Genomic DNA, 23,211 nt, shown 5'->3' with positions numbered 1-23,211 from the left:
ACCCATAAAACTTATGAAAACAGTTTAGTAAGAGCTGATGCAGCTCTAATGAATGAGCAACCGAATTATCAATGAACAAAGTTTTTATCCAATGTCTTTCTTACAAGTAGAAAAAAAGTTTCATTTTCATCTCAGTTTCAGCAGCAGAAGAGCTGGTAATAAAGGTCTACTGCCATATTTTACAACTTGAAGAAAACTCCAAAGTGATTATAGTTATGTGGCTAGAAAAATTGATACCGTTGTTTTAATTCCTCAAGCATTTACAAATACATAGACATAAATCCTACAATTATTATGCAGAAAGCTCAAATTTATAATCACAGAAAACACCAAAGAGGGAAAACTAGTTATTTTGAAACAATAAGTTGTTTTATAACATATTACACCCAAAATAGAGGAGGCAATTATAGAATATAAACACTTAGGAAAATCCTGAGTAGACTGTGTAATGATGATCAATACTTACTATAAATATATGCTTAAAGCAAATAGAGTAACACCTCATTATACAGTGAAGGCTAACTCACTGGGAGGGAAATCAATTGTCTTTTTGAAAGAATAATCACTTTTCCAAGAAATTTAGCAAAGACTTTTACTACACTCCTGGCTTCGGTTACCAGAATATTCTATAGCCTAAATGACATTCGAAGGGAAGAAATCATCATGTTTGTATCAAGATAGAGAAACTGAACACTAATGGATTATCTCTACTTACATGGTGTAACATCAGAATCACAAATCTTAAAAATGGAAAAGAAATTAAGCCTGAGTCTGTTATTACCATTAAAAAATAAATAGTACAATTCTTTTTCTAGCACTCGGGCAAGATAATAAATAAAGAATCTAAAACTATACCAATAAGAAACTCAACCCATTAGCAATGCACCAACTTTTAATGCTGTCAAAAATGATAATTCCATATAAGGAAAATTTTGGCCATGAACAATTAAACAAGGGTCAGATAAAGCACAGGAAATGTATAAACCCAGCCCTAGTATCAAAGCTAAGGAACACAGATGTTCAATGTGTGTAATGTCTTACAGAATTTGGAGGCTGGCATGCATCTCTGGTACAGTGGAGGATCTGCTGAGTCAACTTTGTGTGTTTTCACCATACATTTTGATGTTGGATTCCCACACTTAAGTTCCACACATGACAAAACTTATCTGTCTGCATGACCATTACTGAAGAAAAGACCACAACCTTCTTTTGCTGCTTTACTTATTTAATAACTTTATATGTCTCAAACATAGCTTTGCTTAAAAATTTCCTTCCTAAGGAACCCTATTTGTACCATTATATGGCAAGAAAGAAACGCATGTTTAAAGAGCAAAAAATATTCTGTCTAGCAAAAAAGAAACAGTACCCATGAAACTTGCTTGAGATTTTAAGTAAATGTTTAAGGAGGAAGCTTGCTAAAGTTAAAAAAAAAAAAAAAAAAAAGGGGTGGGGGGAGGGAGGATGAGGAGGGGATGATTACCTGGATATTTCCCGGAGATAAACAGTCTGCATTGCCTTCTTCAAATGAGGTTCAATATTTTTCCAGAGTTTGCGGGTGTCACGTTCATTTGCTGCACCAAGTCAGAATCAATTCTGTTAAATGTTTAATTTATGGAACACTAAAACTCTAACTCCAACACCTGAACAATCACAGGCAAGAAATAATCAGCTCAACACCCTGACTCCAAAATGTTGTGTTACAGTGATGCACCACCATCATCCACTGGCATGCACACACTACCACGCAAGGATGTTTCTCCGTGGTTATTCTGAGGCATTCTAGCACAGCTTAGCAAAACCTCTGCCCATTTTCTCTTCTTAGCCTAGACAGAAAAATGCCTTACTTTGCTACTTCACAGAAGCACCAGTGGTTGAATGAGGAGAAAATTTTACAAGGGAGAAGCAAGTTTTCACAGTATTTCCTTTTTATTTCCATAAAACACTGTCAACAAAGGTATTCATCTGCTTTTGCTGCAAACACTGCCTGTTGGGTGCAACTGGCATAAGCTATGCTGTTGTGACCAGAGAAATGAACACCATGAGGATCAAAGCAAAGTCCTCCACAAAACCGAGGGGAGGGCACCAGCACTCTTATACCACCTGCTCAAATTAAGGACAGATACTTACCTTCTCCTCTGACCACTGGCTCACAGTATTTAGAAAAATTGAGCGCTGCCTACACAAAGTAAAAAAGGCAACATATTAAAAAGGTACTCTACATTTGATCTAGCTACAGAAAATAACACACAGCACAACTCTTCGATTTGTAAAACCAATGAATTATTTTTCAGTAAATAATTATATTGCTTTGCTTCCAAACATTATACTGTGAAACATCACATCATTTCCATGGATGCAAATCAAACAGAAGTAATCTATCATTAGATTACTTGGCTTTGGTCTCAGGAAAATTTGTTTACTGTACTCAAAGGTTGTCATTTTTAAAAAATTAGCATAATAATTAAACATCATGAATGGAATAAACATTTTCAGCAATTTTTTTTACTCCCTTCATCCATTTTCAGACAAACTTTCCATTACAGAAGCAGTTCAGTGTGTTCAAAAGTAAGCAACACATAATTACACACACAAACAGAAATGATAAAAAAAAAAACAAACTACTAACACATTCCACATTCAAACAAACTCCTGTTGTCTCAGATAAAACTGTGGAATTTTTGGTGAGGTTACAATTCTAATTCAGATTTTTTTCGAAAATGAATAAAACAACACAGCCAATAATACATAGAACTGTAAAATAACAATCTGCACTGTTTACTCTCCTTTTGTCCAGTCTACTACACCTTATAATTCTCTGTGCTAGTACCCAGCACTTAAGGCAGTAACTTCCACATATAAATTTAATATAATTTCAAAATGTATTAGAATAATAATGCACAATAACATAAACATTTGGAGTTTATAGTAGGCACTACAGAGTTGTTCAGAACTTACAGATAATTGTATTTGTATTTTATATATACCTTATATAGAAAAGGCTTCTCATGCGCAAAAAGAATTTAGGGTCCAATTATCTAAATTTTTTCATATGTTAGTATTTCCCAAACACACAATTAGTGTACCTAAAGCAGCTGAAATTATTTTGATAAGCAGAGCAACTCAAGTACATGTCTGCAAGGACTGGGTCCCTACTTACTATTTCTCTCTCCATCAGATTTGAGCAATCCCATTTAAATATAAAGCTTGTGCAGTTAACAGATAAGTTAAGCTGAAGTTCAGGTATGCTCTGGAAATGCAGGCAGAACATTTAGACTGTCTCACCGGTACTAATTTGTTCAAATGCTGGGGGAAGAACTTTATGACTACCTCTTTCCTTTCTTCGATCTATCAGCCGTTGTTTTGGAGACAGTACAGACAGCATTGCTACAAAAACCTTTAACCCCAAAGATCTGATTTAAAGCATCAGGAAGATTCAGAAATTAACAGAAATAAATAAAATGTTCCTGGGCAGATGGAAAGGAGAGTATTGCCAATATACACAGTATGATGATATTTTGTAAATGCAAATCTGAAATGAAGTCTTGGGCATATCCCAATGCACAGAACTTAAAAGTGACCTCAACATTATATAAAGACCCTACTTTTTGAATCAGTCTTTTATATATAAGCTGTAACACTCACTGTGAATTACTTGCATGTTTTATGTTGTTACTGCTAAGAACTAAAAGCCAAACTTAAGTTCAACATTAGTTATTCACAAATACTATCAATTCTCCCATTTAATCATAGTTCAATACAAGCATTTCCAAGAATTGCATAGAATTGCAAAATACTCTCAAGAGAGCAAGAGGCAGCCCTATCACTTTTCATAGATTCAAAGCTACACCTACAGGGGTCAGATTACAACATTCATAGAAGGGGAAAAAGATAAAGATCCTGTAAACAAAACAGTAGTGCATACAGATAATGCTTAAAACAATGAAGTTGACATATAAGTGAAATAAATGTTCATTTAATAGAAAATCTGTATCTAACAGAACAGTGATCCCGCCCTCATTCCTTTCACGCTTATCTTGGATTCGATGAAGAAAACATTAACACAATTAAAACTTTTCATATTTAAATATTCATTTATCATTCCTTTAGTTTAGTGCACTAGCCATAAGCCACTGATCCCTTCAAACTTTTAAAATTATAGCAAGTTCTCTCTTCAAGACAAAGTTCCTTGTACATAGTAAGTACATTTATTTAAATACTAATCCGATGAGCTAATAATTGGTATTGTTATTCAACTTTTCTTAGGCAAAGATCACCATCAGGTAAAAATAATTAGACTTTTTTTACCATTAGTTTGTTTGGCATTATATTCTTCAATTGAATTATGTGGGGGTTTTTTCAAAAAATATTCAATGTATTTTTGTTTCCTCACACATGACCATATTGTAGGAACATCTGCCTTACCTATTTTATTCTTAATTCCAACAGAAAGACCATGAAAGTGTTTCTGTGAGTCCTCACATCTCTAGATCTTTGAATCAAATTAACATACCATGTTTCTTTAAAACTGTGCAACAGATCTGATTTGCAGCAGCTTGGGTACTTAAGTCCTCTATAGGTTGCACATCAAGGCAAAAATTTTACACAAATAATATAGAAAAATGTTTCAAATCTTAAATTAAATTTCCTGTAAAATTTAAAGTTTAAAGAATGTTGGGTAAAATGACAAGTTAAATGTGATAAACATAGGGAACAGAAGAAGTGTTCAGACATGCAATGGTTATCAGAGACCACTTAATTGAAGTTATTCCTTCACATGCTGAAAGTGACCATTCTGGCATTGCACTGAACAGTCCAGGAAACGATTACAACAGAAGTCTATTTGGGGATTACAGAAGTCCAGGCTAGCAAGAAGGTAGCATCAAGAGCAAATTCACATAATACCTAACCACATCTAAAAAAGAATTTGGAAAAACAGAGAAGCACAGTGAATCCTACCATTGTTTTCAAGAGTAAAATGGTAACTTGTGCTTCCTATGACTGAATTGCAAACAAAATATCGTTAACCAAGTCCGTAATGGAGTTGTTATTTAAAAACAACTGCAGCAAAACTTCTACTGTATTTATCAGTAGAATATCAGTAGGCATTAAGCTTTTCTCAGACATACCTCCTTACCCCAGTAAGTAAAAATATGAAGCCTGGTCCTTGCAGTCACCCTCAGCTCAAGCCATTTCACAAAAATGGAAAACCCCCAACAGAAGTTCTAGGCTGGGAGAACCATATGCAGGCTGAGATGTCATCAGCACAGCGTTTGTTGCCTCTGACTGCAACAGCACCCTCAGCACAGGACACCAGAACAACTGCAACCTTTGTTTTGAATTTTCAGGGAAACTGTACTTTGATCCAACACAAATTCTCTTTGTCCATATTCAACAACAAATCTAGGTTTTTCAGAGTTTTATATTTGGAGAAAAAAAAAAACAGAAAAAAATTTAAAAAAACCCTAAAGGAACTCTTCTCACCAGATGCTGAAGTTCTTTGAGGTCCCTGCAGACCATGTAGAAGACACCAAGCAGAATATTAATGTATGCAGCATAGAAATCTGCAGAATATTCTGGAGGATGATTGTGAGACAGGATCTTCTGCAGGTGCCCTGTTTAGATATAATTAAGTTTTGCTTATTTATAGCTAAATTAATAAACTGACTGAATTTTACAAGTTAAATGAAAAACAAACTATAATCCTCACCGAAAACAAACAAATCCCAAAACTCCCTTAAAAGAACCAACAGATATAATGGAACCAAAATGTTACTTTGGGATGTTATGGCAAGAAGGAAGTTTTTAAGAGTTTGCATGAACACAGACTTATGTTCCAGCAGCTATTGTACATTTCAGATTCTGTAAAAGGCACAGTGGTTAATATGAGAAAGCATTTGAACTGCGTTTGACAGAGTGTAAATATTATTCAATCCCCTAAAAGATTAAAAAATTAGATTACCTATGCTGTAATCTGGAAAATATAAGGTGAATGGCTCAAAGCATCCAGTACTCGGACGGAATAGTTCCCATACTATTTCACTGAGCAAGACAACTGTCACATTTCTGTCAGTCTATAAAGAGAAAGGGAAAAAAAATAAAGGGGGGGGGGGAAGAGAGGTGTTAAAATACTGATGAGAAGAAAGATTACTGTGATTTAAAAAAAATAAAAAATCATCAAATTTAGATTTTAATACAAATTATTAGCATAGTAATAAGGCTTCATCTGGCCTAATCAAGAAGCTCATACATTTGCAATTTTCATAATTATCTGAAGTTTTTCTGCATCTCTTGCCATTTCATTGACATTTAAATTACTTGGGGTGATAAGGCTCTGCTACTAGACAATACCAAGTGGCTTCCATCCTTGCACCCAAAATTAAGACAGCATTTTGCTTTGGTAATTAAATCCAAATTTGCAGGAGAGCACTCGGCAGGAGTTAAAAGGTCAATGAAAACTCAGCGTGTTCTGAAACAAAACTACCTACTACTTTATTTTAGAGGTCAGCTGGGCTTCAAAAAAAACCACAAACCAAAAATACTGACAACAATATTAACTGTGTACTTTTACAAACTGTTTTGCTATTTACCTACAGTGGCTATGCATAACAACATATTCGTTTTTAAAAAGCTATTAACAACAACATACTGGCTCTGAGTTTGTTGATTGGTCATTAGATAACAAAACATTTTCCATATGGAAATAATCCTTATTTTGGACACCCTTCAATAGATGAGCTTTTTTAAGATGAAACTAACTAACCTGGGAAGCTGATGCTTCATTCTTCCTTTCTGCAAGGTTTTTGCAAGTGTACTAAAAATTCAGCATAAAAAAAAGATGCTTTAAAATGTGGTTCTTTAAGAAAGAAATTTCAGAACTATTGAAGCAACTCATAACAAAAAAAAAAGTAACCCGATGTAACCAGTTTTTCAAAATACCAAAGTAATACAAAATTTTAAAATTCAAGGCAAAAATAAAAAGTGTAACACAAACTCAAAAGAATGAGCTAGAAAAAAAAAAGTAACTGCTTTAATTGCAACATATATATAAAAACAAACAGCCATGAATTTTCACAAGGTAAATGTGCCACTTAGGAGATAAATTTTCTTCTCAGTGAGTGTGAACAGCAGATTTTAGAAAACTGCCTTTCTTTCCTTGCTCCATATCACACAGCTCCTATGTAGGTTTGAGCAAGTTCTGAGAATGCCAAAGTCTATAGTTTAAATTTCTAGACAGTTTCTACAGAAAATGCCAGAAAAGGTTCTCTTAAAACATTTACCAATGTATGACAATATTTCTAATATGAGGTGTGAACCACCTCAATAGGAAAAAAAGGAAAAAAATATTATTTCTCTTTCTGTGAAATTCAGAAAAAAAAAATCTAAAAATCTTCTTTTATCTAGTCTGGTCACTTCTTCTCAAAATGGCACCACCCATAGTCTTTACTGGTTTTCTTACTCTGTTTTTACATAACTTCATTTTGTCAGGAGAACATTTTTCTGGAGATTCTTTTCAATCGTGTCCCTACCCCAGGCTTCCTAGAATTTTAGCTGAGAAAACTACTAAGGTGTATTCAGTTCAATTCCCGACAGATCTTCCAATATGAACGTCCTAACTACTTCCTAACATAGTCCTCACAGAAACCAAGTGTCCTACGACCCTTTTTCACAGATGATCCCCCAGTTCCATGCAATCTTCCACCAGTAATGAAGTTTTCCCTTCTGAGCATGAAAAAAGTGATGCAGTAAATTTGCCTCTACAACCTCCATTTCTCTGCAACTTCACCTGTGCAGCAGTTTACGACACTTCAGTCCAGAATCCACATCTTATGTGCCTGGACTCAGTAGTTTAGAAAGCAGACTAACTTATTTAGAGGCAAATTTTGAACTTGAGGGTGCTTTAGGATATTTAAGTCTTAGCCTATGCTTGTTTGGTCCCTAAACAGCAATCATAGCCTTAAGCTTTCTGCCTTTAGTCTCTGTCAGATAGTCGCTTCTGGTTCAGAGGTACCAACCTCCAGAACATGGGCAGTACAGATAACAAGGGCCAGAAAATGCATCACTTGCCAGGATTAAAAACACAGCTGTGAATCAGTCTTCATTCAGTAAATTGTGAAATCAGTGAAACTAATGGTGAAACCGATGTCACCAGAAAACTAAGAGTACCGCTCAGAAGTCTTGAGCTAACAAGTATAATTTCCTCTATTTAGATGTTTGGATATTTCAAAGTACCACCATCTCCTGGTTTTGTTTTCAGTTCACTTTCAAAGAATGCACCCTGTTTTCTTTTTCTAAAGCATACTTGGAAAGGCATAGTTGAGACTCCAAAATGAGGAGAAAAAAATAGTGTTTTACTCCAATTTGGAAACATACTGTATTGCAACCACAATATAAGTACGAAAACTGTCTGCCATCATAACGCGCATTCTCAGCTCTCAAGCTGTGCAGGTCCAGCCACAACCAAATAGCTGGTGGTGCACTGACTGTCAGGAAGGCCATCACACAGCGTTCTGAAGTTTCACATGGGAGAAACTGGAGGAAAACAGATGTCTCCTGAATTGCAAATTCATGCTACCAGCGCTGAACTCATTGAATTTGGACTGAGCTCTCTGAATCAGCAGCTGACTCAGAAGTGGACTTCAGACTCCCACACAAACATTTGACAGACTCTAAAAAGTTTTTTTTTTTTTTTTTTTGATGCCAAGCCAAGACCTATCTTTGAGGAGTTTTTGGCAATTATTATAAAATTTTAATGAAGAGCAGAAAAATTTCATATTCCTCTTAAAATCAAAAATATTCTATAAAATACAGCTATGTATCTGAAACACCCTCAAAAGAATCTAGGGAAGAGCAGACATTGTGAAACTAGATTATCATTAAATGGAATTTGTTTAAAATTGAGAGAGTATTAGAACCACCTGCCAATGTTTAAATTCTGGTTTGGTTTCTGGTTTAGACCACTCTCCTGAAAAGTTGATCATTTGGTAGAAAAAGAGAGGGGAAAAAAAAAAAAAAAAAAGACATTTTGCAACTTTTCTCCCCTAAAGAATTACTTTTCACGACCAGTGAGCCTAGATGGACAGATACAGTATTATGTTAAGTTACTTTTAATGTGTAGGAAACATACTTTAATTTTTTTCAGGTACTTACCAATTCCTGAAGCCTAAGAAATGCTGGCAGGATGTTTGCCTCCATTTCCCTTAGCTGCTCTGCTCTATCCAGTACCTTTTAGCAAAAAAAAAACAAAAAACAAAAACAAAACAAAAAACCCACCTCATTATATAGACAACGTTAATCTGCATTCTCATGTGCACTTTATGACTGCTAGAGCAGTAAGAGAGCTGTGAGAGGGCCACCTTTTTCCACTATGAAATTATTTTTCAGAAATAAATATGAGCTGCTACTTAATATTTTCCATTTTCCCAGCTGTTATCTAGGATTCATAAAGTTGAAATTTGTTTTGGGAGAAACTTTTCTTGCCACAGTGTGCAGCCTAGAACTTTAGAAAATTCTTTGTATTTTATGCAAACCCTGTGTAGTAGTAACAGATATGCAGCATACCTACGGTTTAAACAGGAACCACTTTTTCTAAACAACGAGCCTACAGGAAAAAAAGGAAGCATTGCTCAACTGAAAACACTAATGGTTATCCTTCAGCAAAAAATTCTTATTGCCAGTACACTTCAAATCTTGAGGGGAACGAAAAAAGAGAATAAAAACACATTTCTTTTATGTTTTATTTACCACTCAATATAAAATTGAGTTTTGAAACTCATTACTTCTTTTGGATTATTGCTGTTGAAAGAGATGCTATAGGTCCCCAGGAAATTATATTTAATATTTCAATGTGGGGAGGAAGTATAAAGACATCTATCATTTCTGTTGCCCATGCTAAGAAAAAGAATCTTATGTGGACAACCAACAAATATTTTACAAAAAGGGTATTTCAAAATCATACAGTACAGAAAGAAATGGGATACATTAGTATCTCTGTAATCACAGCTCACACTTCTTGGGACTTCCTTTCATAATACAATAAAAAAGGTATGGTTTTATATTAATATTTGTATTTGATTCATACGATAACTGACTTCATAGATGAAGATAACTTTAAGTTACTGACCAGCTTTAATCAAAATTTATTGCAAATACAGTTTACATATTTTTACTAATAAAATACTGGTTATTAGACCCAGTAATATTCAACTACTGAACATCAAGTTTTAAGTTCTTAAGCGGATCTTATTTCTCAGTTAAGTGGGAAACAAAATAGAGTGTATAGCAGACTGTGATGCTGGCTGGTGGAATATTGCAAGCAGTTGACAGAAACAGTCTACTGAATGGCCTATACACGCACACCTGCCTTATTCTTCAGTTTTACTAAAGATTTGTTATGCTTTAGTTGTTTTAAAAAGCTTTATATTTTACAACTGAACTGCTAAGTTACATTAAAAACAGCAGCATGCTACTTACGTAAAGTGCTAAATAGCCTAAATGTAAGAATGAATCCAAACTGCATCTGCTCCAATTTATCAGGTAGTTAGAATGAATAAATTCATTTTTCACAAGTAATCACAAATGTTCAACACCCATGCCTGGTTTAAGAGAAACATTTAGAATCCTTTGCTTGAGAGCAAACATTTATCTTAATTTACTCTGAATTAATTGGCTGAAATATTACATTATTTGATACCAAAATGAAATAGAATAAATTAACTTTGCCAGTTTATGTTACCAGCATGCAGTTTGTCCATCAGTCTCAATTTAAATCACTCTGTAATAAATCCAGACGACACAGGTTAATACACATAAATTGATTTCCCCCATTCCTATCTGTTCCCATGCAGAACAAAAGTGAAATACTAATTTAATATTTAGTTCTTCTGATTTAGCAACTATTTGCCTGATACAATTGAACCTTTCTAGGTATTTCATGCCTTGCTTTCTATAATTAGTGTTCAAGAACTTCCTAGTTTTCTGAGTGATACTAATTTTAGTGTAACACATGAGGCATTCTTTTCTGAGGTAGAACAGTTGTTTTATTTCAGATATTAATCTGAATGTAAAACTTTATATAATAAAGTATTTTGTGAAATTCCCTACCATTTATTTTAATGATAAACATCATTCTTATGGAATTGTTGAAGGATACTAGTATCACTTTCATGATTGTAAATTAAAATGAATCATCTATGAACAACTTCTTATATACTGTATCATTGCTTTTTTCCTCATTTAAATTTTAAAAAGTCAGATTTATTAACTTTAAAAGTTATAAGAAATTATGAGATTACTACTGTTTCCACTAAATATAATATGAAGTTACTTTACTCAGCAGTTTTTTAAACGAATATAAAATATATTTAACTATAACCAGTGAAACAGAATGAAGAATTTTCAGCATAATTATGAACTTGTTTGACTGCAAAAAAGCAAAGCAATATGCTCAATTGCTGTGATAAATATAGTAAGTGATTACTCAGTGTCATTAAGCTTTCAATCTTCAATCACTTTCCATTTTAGTCAAATAATCAATTTGACCTCTTAACAAATCCTTAATTCTTAATGCTGGATAAAAATTCAGTCCACATATTTTGTTGGTCCACTTTCAGATATACAGTTACATATCACTACTACCACGGAGGTCAAGTTTTTAAGAAAAACTAATAGATTTTATTCAACCAAGTGATAGAGCTAGAAGAAAAGAAAGTTTTGAGGTGTCTAAGTCATTTTTTCAATCTCTTATGTTCCTGAAATTTATTTCTACCTTTATCTATTGGTGCAACAAAAGCTATTACTATTGTCTGCAAATTTTGACTCCTTAATATACTAAGATTATCACAGAAGCAAAAACACTGATATTTTAGTACTATACTGACTCAATCATTCCTTTGATCTAAATTTGGATATTTTTTCTGTAGACTGCCTGTTTCCTCCAATTTAGTATGTTATCTAATTAATTTTTTTCATTGCTCTCTTTTCTTCCCATCTCAGTTTAAAAATCTCAGTTCTTATCGCTGAAGGCTACAAGTATAGTTGGAGATATAAGACTCCAACAGCACCGAAAATCATGCATTTTAATTCCTTAATATGACTTCTATCTATTCTACTCAACCTATTTTTGTCACTAGTCTGCTACATATTTCACTTGCTACTTTTCACTTCCTCCCCTCTTTGCTTTCTCATTTTTGAATTTTCTTCACAAAGAAACAGAAGAGCATAACTTACTACCTAATTATAAAACAAACAGGGGCTTCTCCAGGCTTAAAAATGTTGTAATATTATCACAGATAACTATTCAGTATAATTTATGGTAGTTATTAGTTCTGGTAGTTATCTAGCTTTTGCGCATAAGAAGTTCTATAAACAGGAAGAATACAGAACCACATCTAAATCCAGTAAACCAACTGAAAGGATCTAATTAACATCAACTGGTTCTGAATAAAGTCCAGAGAGCTATTTTATGAAAACTCATAGATAATGCATACATTTCACATATAAATTATTGATAATAATTACTCACACTCTCTTAAGCAGAATGAAACTGGAACACAAAAATTAAATTACTTACAATGTATAATGTTTGATCCTGAAGATCTTGACTAGTAACCGCTTGTTTAAACATACGTACAAAGTCATTGAACGTATCACAAAGCACGTGAGAAGCATGTTTTGTCTCAGAAGAGCAGTTCTGCAACTGGATGAGAATTTCTTCTAAAAGAAGTCTTGAAGTAAAGTATTCCACGCAGTTCACAAACACATGAGGAAGCTGAAGAGGATAAGAAACAAAATACAACCTAATTTGGCTCTTTCAGTATAAATATTCCAAAATCAAAAGTGCAGTTTTTGCTTCCAATGACACACTGAAAGAAAACTACATCCCACCAGCAGAATATAGAGCATAAACTGAATCTTTGCCAAAAGAGAATGATTATTATGTATCTAGTCAAAATATTACATAACACAAAGCTCAAGAGAACAGATCTGATAAATCCTAATATGAAACACGAAGTGTATTTTCTGATTATGTTTAAAAATTTCTCTTTTGAGAGCAATACAAAGAAAGAAAAAACGAGCATTTTGATCAAAGTAAATCTAGACAATCACAACACATTATAGTTTCCTAATATAATCCATTACAAATTACAGTAACTGTATAACAAGGACTTCTCAAACTTCCACTAGAAAGAAAGTAATCTAGCAGTGCAACTAAAAAACTCCCCCAAATAACTCTGAATGCTTTTGGCATTCATTGCATACAAATGGTCCCAAGATAAAGAGTAGGCACCTATACCGGAAGCATATAATCAGCCTGCTTGCACAAAGCAGTTTGAGAAACCAAGATCTTTTCAAAGCAAAGGGCATATGAAAAGACAGCATATGGGATACAAGCGTATTTTATGGATTGCCAGCAGTAGGAACCAATTTTTTAATGGGGAAAAGCTAAGTTCCTTGGTCTAAAACAAGGACTACAAAATAGTACCAGTCTGCATACAGCAAAAAAGGTAATTTTCTAGCACCCATATTTTTAAAAAATAGATTATTTGCATAACTCCATACTCTTTGGTAATGCATATGTTCATTTTGACACCTAACATTAAAACCTCTGGAAAGCATTGATCACTGGGATACATATACATTATTTGCAAAATTAAATTTCAGGTACATAAAAAGTCTAAGTGTTTATTTCATTCCAGTCTTTCTTCTTAAAATACAATACACGGCATATGGTTCAGCAGACGTGGGAAAGTGTGGGCACATACAGTACTAGCAATTCATTCAAACAACATACGCTAAGAAGCATCATTTTGATTTTGAACACTACTTAAAAACGGGGGCTACAACTACAAAAGCACCTATACAGAGCGCTGCATGTCCGTAACAGGAGAAAAATTAGGTGCTTCAAAGTGGATTCACTACAGTCAGCCCATTAAGTAGGAGACACCTAAACTTAGCAATAACAAGCTCTGAAGAAAGAATCGCTGCTTAAATCCTATTCCTTTCTGGGGCCTGGATGCCTCTTTGGATGTTTTACAACTGGGTTGCACAGTTTCGAACACAGGCTAGTGCATGAAAAAGGAACATGACTATCATCCCACCTTTCTCCTTCTGTAGAATTTTTAATGAAAGGGACAAGATCACCGTGTTTTGCACAAAACCCAGTCCTGCAGATCTGCGATAAGTGTGCCCCAAAAAAAGCCTAAAGCATCAGGGCTATCAGAACATACCAGTGGTAGCTTGTGAGTTCAACGTGATTTAGGCATGAGGCAGGCATTTATCATTGTATTTAGGTCCCTGAAGTACTTGACTAACAAAAGCATAGGCACTGATGGGTTTAGATGGAAATTTCTATGATGACACTCTTCAGCTTGGAAGGAATTTAAACCCTGCTTCAGGAAAGATGAAAACAAAGAGTAAAACTAGCAAGAATACATGCACTTGCTAACTGAAAAAAAAGGGCCACAAAAGAGGCAAGAATCTAGAACTTAAAAGTCCTCTGCCAGCACTGAAATGGACTTAAGGCTGTACCTCTCTACATCAAGACAACTATTTTTTTTTTTTTTTAAGAAGTGTTGTGACGTGCCGCTAGAGGGGCATCCGGGATTCTTTTGGATTATAGGGTTAGTTGTACTTAACTTGAGAGATCATCATTTGTCAAGTGTGAGAATTTATTAGAGATAAGAGGTTATAACAAAGCTAACAGTATAGCAAAGCTAGAAATATAACAGAACTGCAAATATATACACATACCAGAGCTCTACAATTCAATCATGGGCGCACAGTACAATGACCGCTCTCGCCCCTTATGGACCACTCCTCCGGGATAGTTTTCCCCGGATTCTCTAACAACTGGTGCACAGTACAGCGACCACTCTCACCCTTTATGGGCCACCCTTCTGGTCTATTTTTCCCCTGTTTCTCCTCACCATGCTGCTGACATCAGGGACATCCTTGCTGACAGGTGGGTCCTCAGCTCTACAGGCCAGTTGACCATGGGTCCAAGTTCACACCAAAAGTATGCAGCTTACTCTCTTTTTATACCCAGTCAGAACAATGCCAAACCACAGCCATACCAAAGCTGCATGCACATCAGCAAGTCACCTCCTGCTCAGCGGGTAACAACGCACCCATCAGCAGGTCATTCTGAGGGAAATCCTCCACAGCATGGAGATGTCCATGGTGTGTCTGCAGTGTCACTTCTCCTTTGTCTGGACTTGTCAATCACGGGGTCATTAGCAGGTGTGCTCCCAGGCTACAGCAACCCCACAGTGCAGTGGCTCCAGGCCGTGGTGCACCCAGGGTTCATTAACTCTTGGGGAGCAACCCAGAGCAAACCCCTCTTCTAGGGGCTGCACCATCTGGAGTCCCATGCTTGCCTGTGTGGCACCTGTTAAGTGTGCATTCAGCCACAACACCACACTATTTCTAGATAGTTCAGATCCTCAGAGATAAGACTGCAAGCAATTTTTAAACAGCAGGTTTCTCTGCCAATAGTCCCTGAAAGTAAAATAAGCCTGTTCCTCACAAAGTTCCTACTTCTGGTAATAACTCCAGTACTAATCATCAAGAATATAATTCGTCTCCCAGTGGACAGCATTTAAAAAGAGTTCTCTTTTCCACTGAAGCGTTTAAGAGTTCTGTAGTCCCAGTTGATAGAAATATAACATCCAAAACTCAAAATTGCACAAGAAACTCTCAGTAGTTTCCAATTCACCTGTTCCAAGAACATCTGCCTTCTCAGTCCTGTTTGACCTACTTCTTTCCTACTCCTAAACTGTTTTCTAAGAGCAGGAATCAAGAAGGAAGTTTATTATGTTAGTTGGCGAAGCTGAAAAAGAATGTATGATGTTAGAGGGGATGATCATACAGGAAGAAGCAGCAACAGTATTGGCTTGGGAGAACAAGATCCATCCCATCAGCAAAAGCCCTGGCAATGCCAAGTGAAAAAAACACACCTAAGAATGCATCTTTCCTGTCCTATCAAGGGTTAAAGTCTGAAAATGCATTCTTCAGCTGATAACAAATACACCATTTGAATTTCAGACATGCCAAAACAAAGGCTTTTGTAAAAAAACAAAAACCCATCAAGTACCAGACCTTTTAACCACATTATCAATACATAAAAACCCATAAGTGTGAAATGGATATAACTTTTAACTAAGAAAGTATGAAGAAAAGCAGTAGCAACATCAGTTAATCAAAACCTACAAGACTGACAAGGTTAAGCTGGCCTTGCTCTTAAACTGTTTCAAACTTCGTATTTTACAGGTCATCTTGTCTTAGGTTTCTTGTATAATATTTCTACACACAGGGGCGTGTGCGCACACACACTTGTTACCTGGATATAGCAAGTTTGCAAAATAAACTGTTGGTCTACTGGGAAATTAAAAATCTATATTCATATCCAACACGTAAGGCTGCATGTTTGCTTGCTTCTTTGCTAGACATCTAAATATATTCAAACACCACATATTTACCACCTTCCACATTCAAGTAAGTCACTGAAAGCAAATACATAACTTAAATTTAAGGTTTGACCAGTTATAATTTACACTAATTAGACTGCAAAATTATTGGCAATCTAGTAAGAGACTCACAATATACTCTATACTCCTCCCATAAAATTAACATTTAAAAGTTAAATTCAAGATTGATGCATTTAATATAACATTTAATTAGGTCTTCTTTTAAAAGTTCTTAGTTTGAAAGATGTGCATATATATTTATCTTCTGTGATTGCCTACATGGCATAAGCTGATTTAAAATCAAGATGATTTTAATTAGAAAGCAGGAATCCTTGATGCACATTTTGCTTTGCATTTGTATTCTACTTATCTTAAAAAATTGCTGATTCCTGTTAGCTGATATAGCTCACTTTTTGGTAACCATGTAGCTATAACACTATCTAAAAATGTTTATTCAAGCCATTCAACAGCTGAAAAATTCTGAAAAAATAATCTAACTACTTTTATTTTACTAAAAAAGAGTAAATGGCATCCTGACTTTTTTTTTTTAACTTGTTTTAACATTAAGCTGTATTTGAGGATGTAGAATAAATTAAAACATACAAAACTTATTGTCAAAAAGGTTCTGAAAATATAATACAGAAAAGGTTTATCAGTACACTTTTTCCATTGAGAACTGATTTAAGTGAAAGAATTATCATTTATTGTTTTGGAATTAAATCAACTGTTTCTAGGCAACATTGTTTCAAGATTTTAGGCTTCCTGAATTTTTTTCTTTTTTTCAAAGCAAAAGAGAGATTCTCCTGCTTTTACAAGGGAGCTGACTGGAACTAACCAAATATGCAGAAATAAAGACAACTTTCTCCCTGAGTCTGCAGAAGAAAGTATCAGAAAGAACTACAGGTATTCAGACAGTGATTTTCACCATTTCATAAACTCAATTTTCTTTAAATTTCAGCAAACATGCAAAATTGTATGTTTGAGTGCTTTTAATGATCATACTAGAGTTCAAGCTTCTAAGCTGACATTTAAACAAATTATACACATCCAACGTAATATAATTCAGTTTGTTAACACAAAACAAATAAAACAAAATTCCACTATTGCAAAGTCATCTCATTGGTACTCTTGTCTTCTCTCACAGCTTCTCCTGCACTTGGCCACTACCCCTCATTAGGCTAAGAACAGCTTAGTGTGTTGACTATCTCTTATTCTGTAGAGAATGTTGCAAAATGAGTTCCCTGAACAATACTGGGACTTCTAGGTATCACCAGAACTAAATGTGTAAAACTTACATGGGTATTTTTTTTATATACAGATAAAGTAAGCTTAAAGAAGAATTATAAGATTCAAAAAAGGTATACTGTAAGTGCCTCTTAGATCAAATTGAAATCATCATACAAGTACTCACTTGTCACTGGAGGCTCTTTCAGGTTAACTCCTTTTCAGAGAGCGGAATCAAAGTTGGCAGCTTTTTTTTTTTTTTTTTTTTTAAATAAGCTTTCCTAGAAAAGTTACTATGATAAAATATTGACTTTTAATGTGTATTATTTCATACCACCCTAAGTGCACGAGTGAGAATAAAGTGTGTGTTCATCAGACAGTAAATGGAACAGATTTTAAATCAAAAAGGCAGAAATGGCAGGGGAAACAAATAAATCATTTTTACAAAGTAGAAGCTAGTTTAGGGGTTATATTTTATTACCTCTTGCTTCCAAATAAATGCTTAATTCACTATCCAGTGTGAACATTCTTACCTGTAATGTGTTTAGAAGAGTTTGCATCACATAAGTCTTTCCACTAGATGTATGTCCATAGATAAAGATGGATGGAAAAGTAAACTGTTGACGCTAATGGAAAAAAAAAAAAAAAAGTTGTTGCTGTTTTAATACTTCTCCTTTTTTATTTAACAGATAGAGGATTTGCCAGTCAAGTTTTCCACCAAAAGCAACATTATCTTTTAAACTGAGGCATTAAGTATAAAATATGTCAATTAAAATACAACATAAAACTTGATCACATCAATTCTGTAATCATTAAAATGCTAGGAAAGTAAGTCCCAAGAATCAAGCACTGCATAAAGCTACTAGTGAAACTTCTACAACAGGAGGATGAATTTTTCATGTTTAAAAAAAAAAAAAAAAAAGAGTAAGATAGAGAAAAAAGAAAAAGTGTGCTCTTAATTCAAACTAATTAACTGAAAGAATATCCTAGCAAGGAAAAGCTTGTATGCTTTAAATCACCCTAACTCCTCCAAATACTATAAACTGTTTTTCTCTTCATTAGCATCAAGTAGAATAGAATTAAATGATTTGGTGGAAACAGAGACAGAAAACGAGTTTGCTCTTCGCCAATAGGGCAATATTTTATATAATACCTCTATCTGTTAATGGTACTGATACTGTATATTTCATGTCATTTTTTACAACAAAAGGAGCTTAAAATTAGAAGAAGATCAGGTTGAACCACTTGTTACCTTTTCCCTTTATTTCATTCTGAATGTGCATTTACTTTTGTGTTGTTTGTTATTTCTAAGAATCTTGAACCCTGACTTAAAAAATTAGTGTAAAAATAAGTTTGGCAAACACTACTTTTGAAAAACAATAACACTCAATTCATCCAAGATGAGCGCACTCTCTGGTGAGAAATATGAAGATACCCTACCCTCATATTTACCAAGAATTTAAGTATCTGCATTTTGTTTTTTTTAAAAGAAGGCTTATTACAACTACGCTTGTAATAAATACATCAAATTACAGCATTTAAGTTTTACATAATAATTATTACCTATGATTAAATGCAGAGCCAGAAACAGACATAAATTTTAATTTTGTTAATTGAATGTACATGGATGTAACAACTGCTTTTAAGTAGCTGTAATAAAAACCTCCATCGCTTTTTACCATAGCTTTGCCAAGCAGTAACAGAATCAATTAACAAGTCAGCTATTTCAAAGAAATAGCTTATGGCCAGCAACAGAATTACTGAGAATCATGCCAATTTCATGTATTTACAATTGGGCACGCAGATACTAGATTGAAAAGTAAAAACCATAATTTCTACACTACCACCAAAAAAATACCCCAACACCTTTAGATGGGGGAAAGACAGACTTACTGCCTCACGCTACCCTTAAGCAGCTAAGAATTACTGGCAAAGACAGGGCAGAATCATGAGGAAAAAGCTCTTCAGAGCCAGCAAGGCACAAGCAGCTGTAAGTCTGTCTGGTTCCTTCCAGCTGCAAAACAGCTTTCAACCTTTGAACTTATCAAAACCTATCAGCCAAACACTGATGTTAAAAACAGGTAATGCAAAAATAAAGAGGCAGACAAAATATGTTCATAATGACATCATAAGAAGTTCCTCAGTTTCTGTTCTCCCCTCTGAAATAACACAACATCTGTGTTCTACTCAAATATACAATATAGAAAGCACCACCTCTCCAAATATTGACAGCAACATGGACACTTGGGATTCACGACAAGGCACCAAACTTTCCAAGCGAAGCAGTGTAGCTGCTGGATATGCTGGATGTTCGAGATTAGGCATTTTGATTGATGCTCCTGTAGTTAGTCACCTAAACATGCGTGTCACTTTTGAGGTGCAGGGACAAAACCAAAGTGATCTGGAAAATAAAATGTTTTAATTACCATTTACTGTCATATACATAAGGGAAGAAAACAAACAAGAATTGACATAAAATCTAAACTGACATTCTAGCTAAGGATGATGGTAAAATTAGGCTAGATTTAGAGGCTTCATCAAACTGGACTTTACTATGCAAAGCATTATAAAGACATTTTCATACTAGGCAGAATCCAGAAACCCAAATAAAAAGGGAAAGGCATACAGTGTATGAATAAATGAATATGACAAAGAATTGTCACAGTTTAGTTAACTAGAGAAATACATATTTTGTTCTGTTTATATACACATTTAAAAGCAGCAAGAGAATAAAATGAGGAAAGAAGATTAGTCACAGATCATCACCTCCCTAGACAGCCAATAAGTTAGGATTTACAAATAACAGAGAAAAGGTAGGGCATAAGGAAAGATGAGGATGAGAAAATAATAGCTCTTTAGATGTTAACAGGAAAGCTTATCCAAGCATAAAAGCAGCAGAGGCATATAAAGAAAATCCAGCTGATTGTAAAGTCTGAAAACATTGCTCAAAAACAGCTTGAGATCAATTATTAGACCAGATAGGTAAAACTGTAACATTAATTACAGTCTACCTTTTATTCAAGGACTAATCAGGAAAGACTGAAGGCCTTGGTCTTCTGGGCACTGGGAAGGTTGGATTTTAGTGACAGAACATGAAACACTGGTTGTCAAAGATAGTGCTTCGCCTATAGGTCCTAAAACCACTGGAAAGATGGTACGTTTGTCTATAGTGATAAGGAGAGCATACAGAGAGAGAACTGAAGGAGCCTCAAGAGCTGCAGTCTGACTTTGTCGAACATAAGACAATCTGACATCTGCAAAGAAAATTTGGAAGTTTTGGTAGCACAATGAAGTATGACATCTCATCAGCAGACAGGTTATCTGTAAGTTATCAAGATGAAAATGGTAAACAAGGCACCCCACAAGCATTTAAATATATGCATTTACAACCAAATGCGGTACACCAGGCATAAGTAGAATGCCACATGAGAAATGATTAGTTAAGCAAAAGGAGATCGGAGATAGTATGGGAAACAGAAAAACGGAAACTTTCTGAAGAAGAGAGAAATACTGGGTTGCACTGATAAGGGAGCTCCTGAACAAGGACGTTCATAAACTAATCCCCAAGAATTTGTTCTGGGACAATTCTCTATTAAATATTTCCATACACACATCTGGTGGAAGATTTTTTTCTTTTATTTTTACACTTCGCCTTCAGTGTTTTCTGAAGTAAAAATTGGGCTTCTGTAATCATTAATACAAAAACAAGCGGAATTCATAAGATGAAAAAGGATAACTCTAAAAACACAAGTAATGGCAATGTAATTATACCTATTCAAATTATACCTATTTGTAATCATATGTATCATATCACACAGAACAAGCACTACAGTTAGGTATTGAGAACTTACAAGTCTGAAGCAACTTGAAAAACGGACAAGGCAATCACACAGTAAGTATGAGAAATTGAAAAAATGCAGCTATCAAAAAGACAAATGCATGAACATATGTATCAGGAAAATTATTCCCTGCACAGATAGGGATGCATTGGGTCATTTTAACAGAGCAGCAAAATTAGCTTTGAACAGGCCTGTCCATCATACCTATTCAAATAAAAACTCAAGAAGGGGGGGGGGGGGGACAGAAAATTTAATAGTTTGATTAATGACGCTCTCTGCAAAAGAAGCAGGAATAGATAACACGGAGGGAAAGAAAAATTCAAGACCATAGTCTCCAAACTGGCAGACCAACAAGGGGGGGGGGGGGGAGAGCTTCAGAAACAGCTGAAAGTTGTGTGGATGTGGGAATAAGGACAGCTTTCTTGGTTCCCCGACTGCATTCTCTAGAGCTTGACTCCGTTCCCTAAAAACATGTTTAATGCCATTTGAGGTACTTTAGTTTTTCCTATCCTGCCTCCTAACCTCATTACAGAAAAGCATTACTCTGTAGATCACATCACCTCTGCCAACACCCTGAAGATGTTTCTCAAGCGCACTACCACATCTCAGCTGACACTGAGCACATTTAAGCTGCTGAATGAAAACCCACTTTTCTACATAGGTGTCTTATTCTTCAACAGGGTCCCATTCTAGCGTTCACATGAGAAGGGTATTTGTTTAGAACAAAACGTGCAAGAAACCATTCATCAAGGTTAAAGGCAGTGCTGCCACAAGGACCAATGGCCTAACATAAGCTGACGGTTGAACTCAGGAGGTTCCTGGCCAGAGGAGGGAGGTTTTGTACACGCTCACCAACCAGGTCAGCACGGACTGAAAACACTTATTTTCCAGCTGAGTCCTGTGAAGGTTACGAAAAGCGCAGCTCATGCACAACTTGGATTTCACAGCTGGATTTGATGATTTAAGAGGATTTTTTCAGTCCTATGCTCCTAAAATACTCACAACCTGGCACATCTTTTTACACTCGCTTCATCACGAAAATTAAAAGAGCCGAGGAGAGCTGCGCAGTTCTGGCTCCCCCGGGCGCTCCAGAGACCCTGGCCAGGCCGCAGAGGGAGCAGACCTGCCCGCGGTGACGCCGCTCAGAGCAACGGCCGCCTCGGCCCGGCCGGCAGCCCTGCGCCGCCCGCGGCCCCCGCTCGCTCGCTCGCTCGCCCGCCCGGCCCGGGGCAGGTGTGCTCCCTCCACCCCACCCGGCTCCGCTCCACTCCGTCCTCGGGCGCCGGAGCCCGCCCGGCCGCCCCCGCCACCCCGCGCACGGCTCCCCACGGCTCCCCACACCCACGCTGTCCACGCGCCGGCTCCCGCTAACGGCTCCCGCACATGCGCACAACGCGCCCGGCGCCCCGCCTTCCCGGCGAGTGCGCAGCTGCCGGGTGCGCGCGCATGCGCCATAAGGGAGTTGAAGCTGGTGCCCGTAGCGTCTCTGCAGCTGGGCGTGAAGGGCAGGGCGGGCGCCGAGGGGAGCGCGACCCAGGCCGTGTCGTGTCCCACGGGTGAAGAGCGATACGTGTAGCACCTCTCCCTGGAAATAGGTGGCTTTGGAGACCTGTGGTGAAAGCCGGGAGAAGATGGCGTTACCGTTAATTTAGGGAGCCTCGTGTAACTGGCGTGGACAGCCAGGT

The 23,211-nt window shown here is 36.0% G+C and overlaps 1 protein-coding gene across 4 annotated transcripts in view; it reads right to left on the bottom strand.

The window, feature by feature from the left end:
* The window catches only part of ORC5 (origin recognition complex subunit 5), a 79,536-nt gene extending 56,613 nt beyond the window's left edge, over positions 1 to 22,923 (bottom strand). For all 4 annotated transcript variants that reach the window (XR_010887028.1, XM_067316579.1, XM_067316589.1 and 1 more), the window contains exons 1-9: positions 22,872 to 22,923; positions 19,902 to 20,088; positions 18,221 to 18,313; positions 12,569 to 12,766; positions 9,148 to 9,222; positions 5,960 to 6,071; positions 5,482 to 5,612; positions 2,128 to 2,176; positions 1,481 to 1,571 (exon numbers count right to left, since the gene is read on the bottom strand). Coding sequence is in view for 3 of the 4 variants with exons in the window: in XM_067316579.1 (XP_067172680.1) it covers positions 1,481 to 1,571; positions 2,128 to 2,176; positions 5,482 to 5,612; positions 5,960 to 6,071; positions 9,148 to 9,222; positions 12,569 to 12,766; positions 18,221 to 18,313; positions 19,902 to 20,012 (860 nt within the window). In the remaining variant the exon portion in view is untranslated. The remainder of the gene's footprint in view (positions 1 to 1,480; positions 1,572 to 2,127; positions 2,177 to 5,481; positions 5,613 to 5,959; positions 6,072 to 9,147; positions 9,223 to 12,568; positions 12,767 to 18,220; positions 18,314 to 19,901; positions 20,089 to 22,871) is intronic.
* Positions 22,924 to 23,211: the final 288 nt, after the last annotated feature.

The sequence above is a fragment of the Apteryx mantelli genome, chromosome 1, assembly GCF_036417845.1.
Source record: "Apteryx mantelli isolate bAptMan1 chromosome 1, bAptMan1.hap1, whole genome shotgun sequence".
Taxonomy (NCBI): domain Eukaryota; kingdom Metazoa; phylum Chordata; class Aves; order Apterygiformes; family Apterygidae; genus Apteryx; species Apteryx mantelli.
Note: the sequence above shows the minus strand (reverse complement) of the source record. Positions and strands in the feature narration are given on the sequence as shown.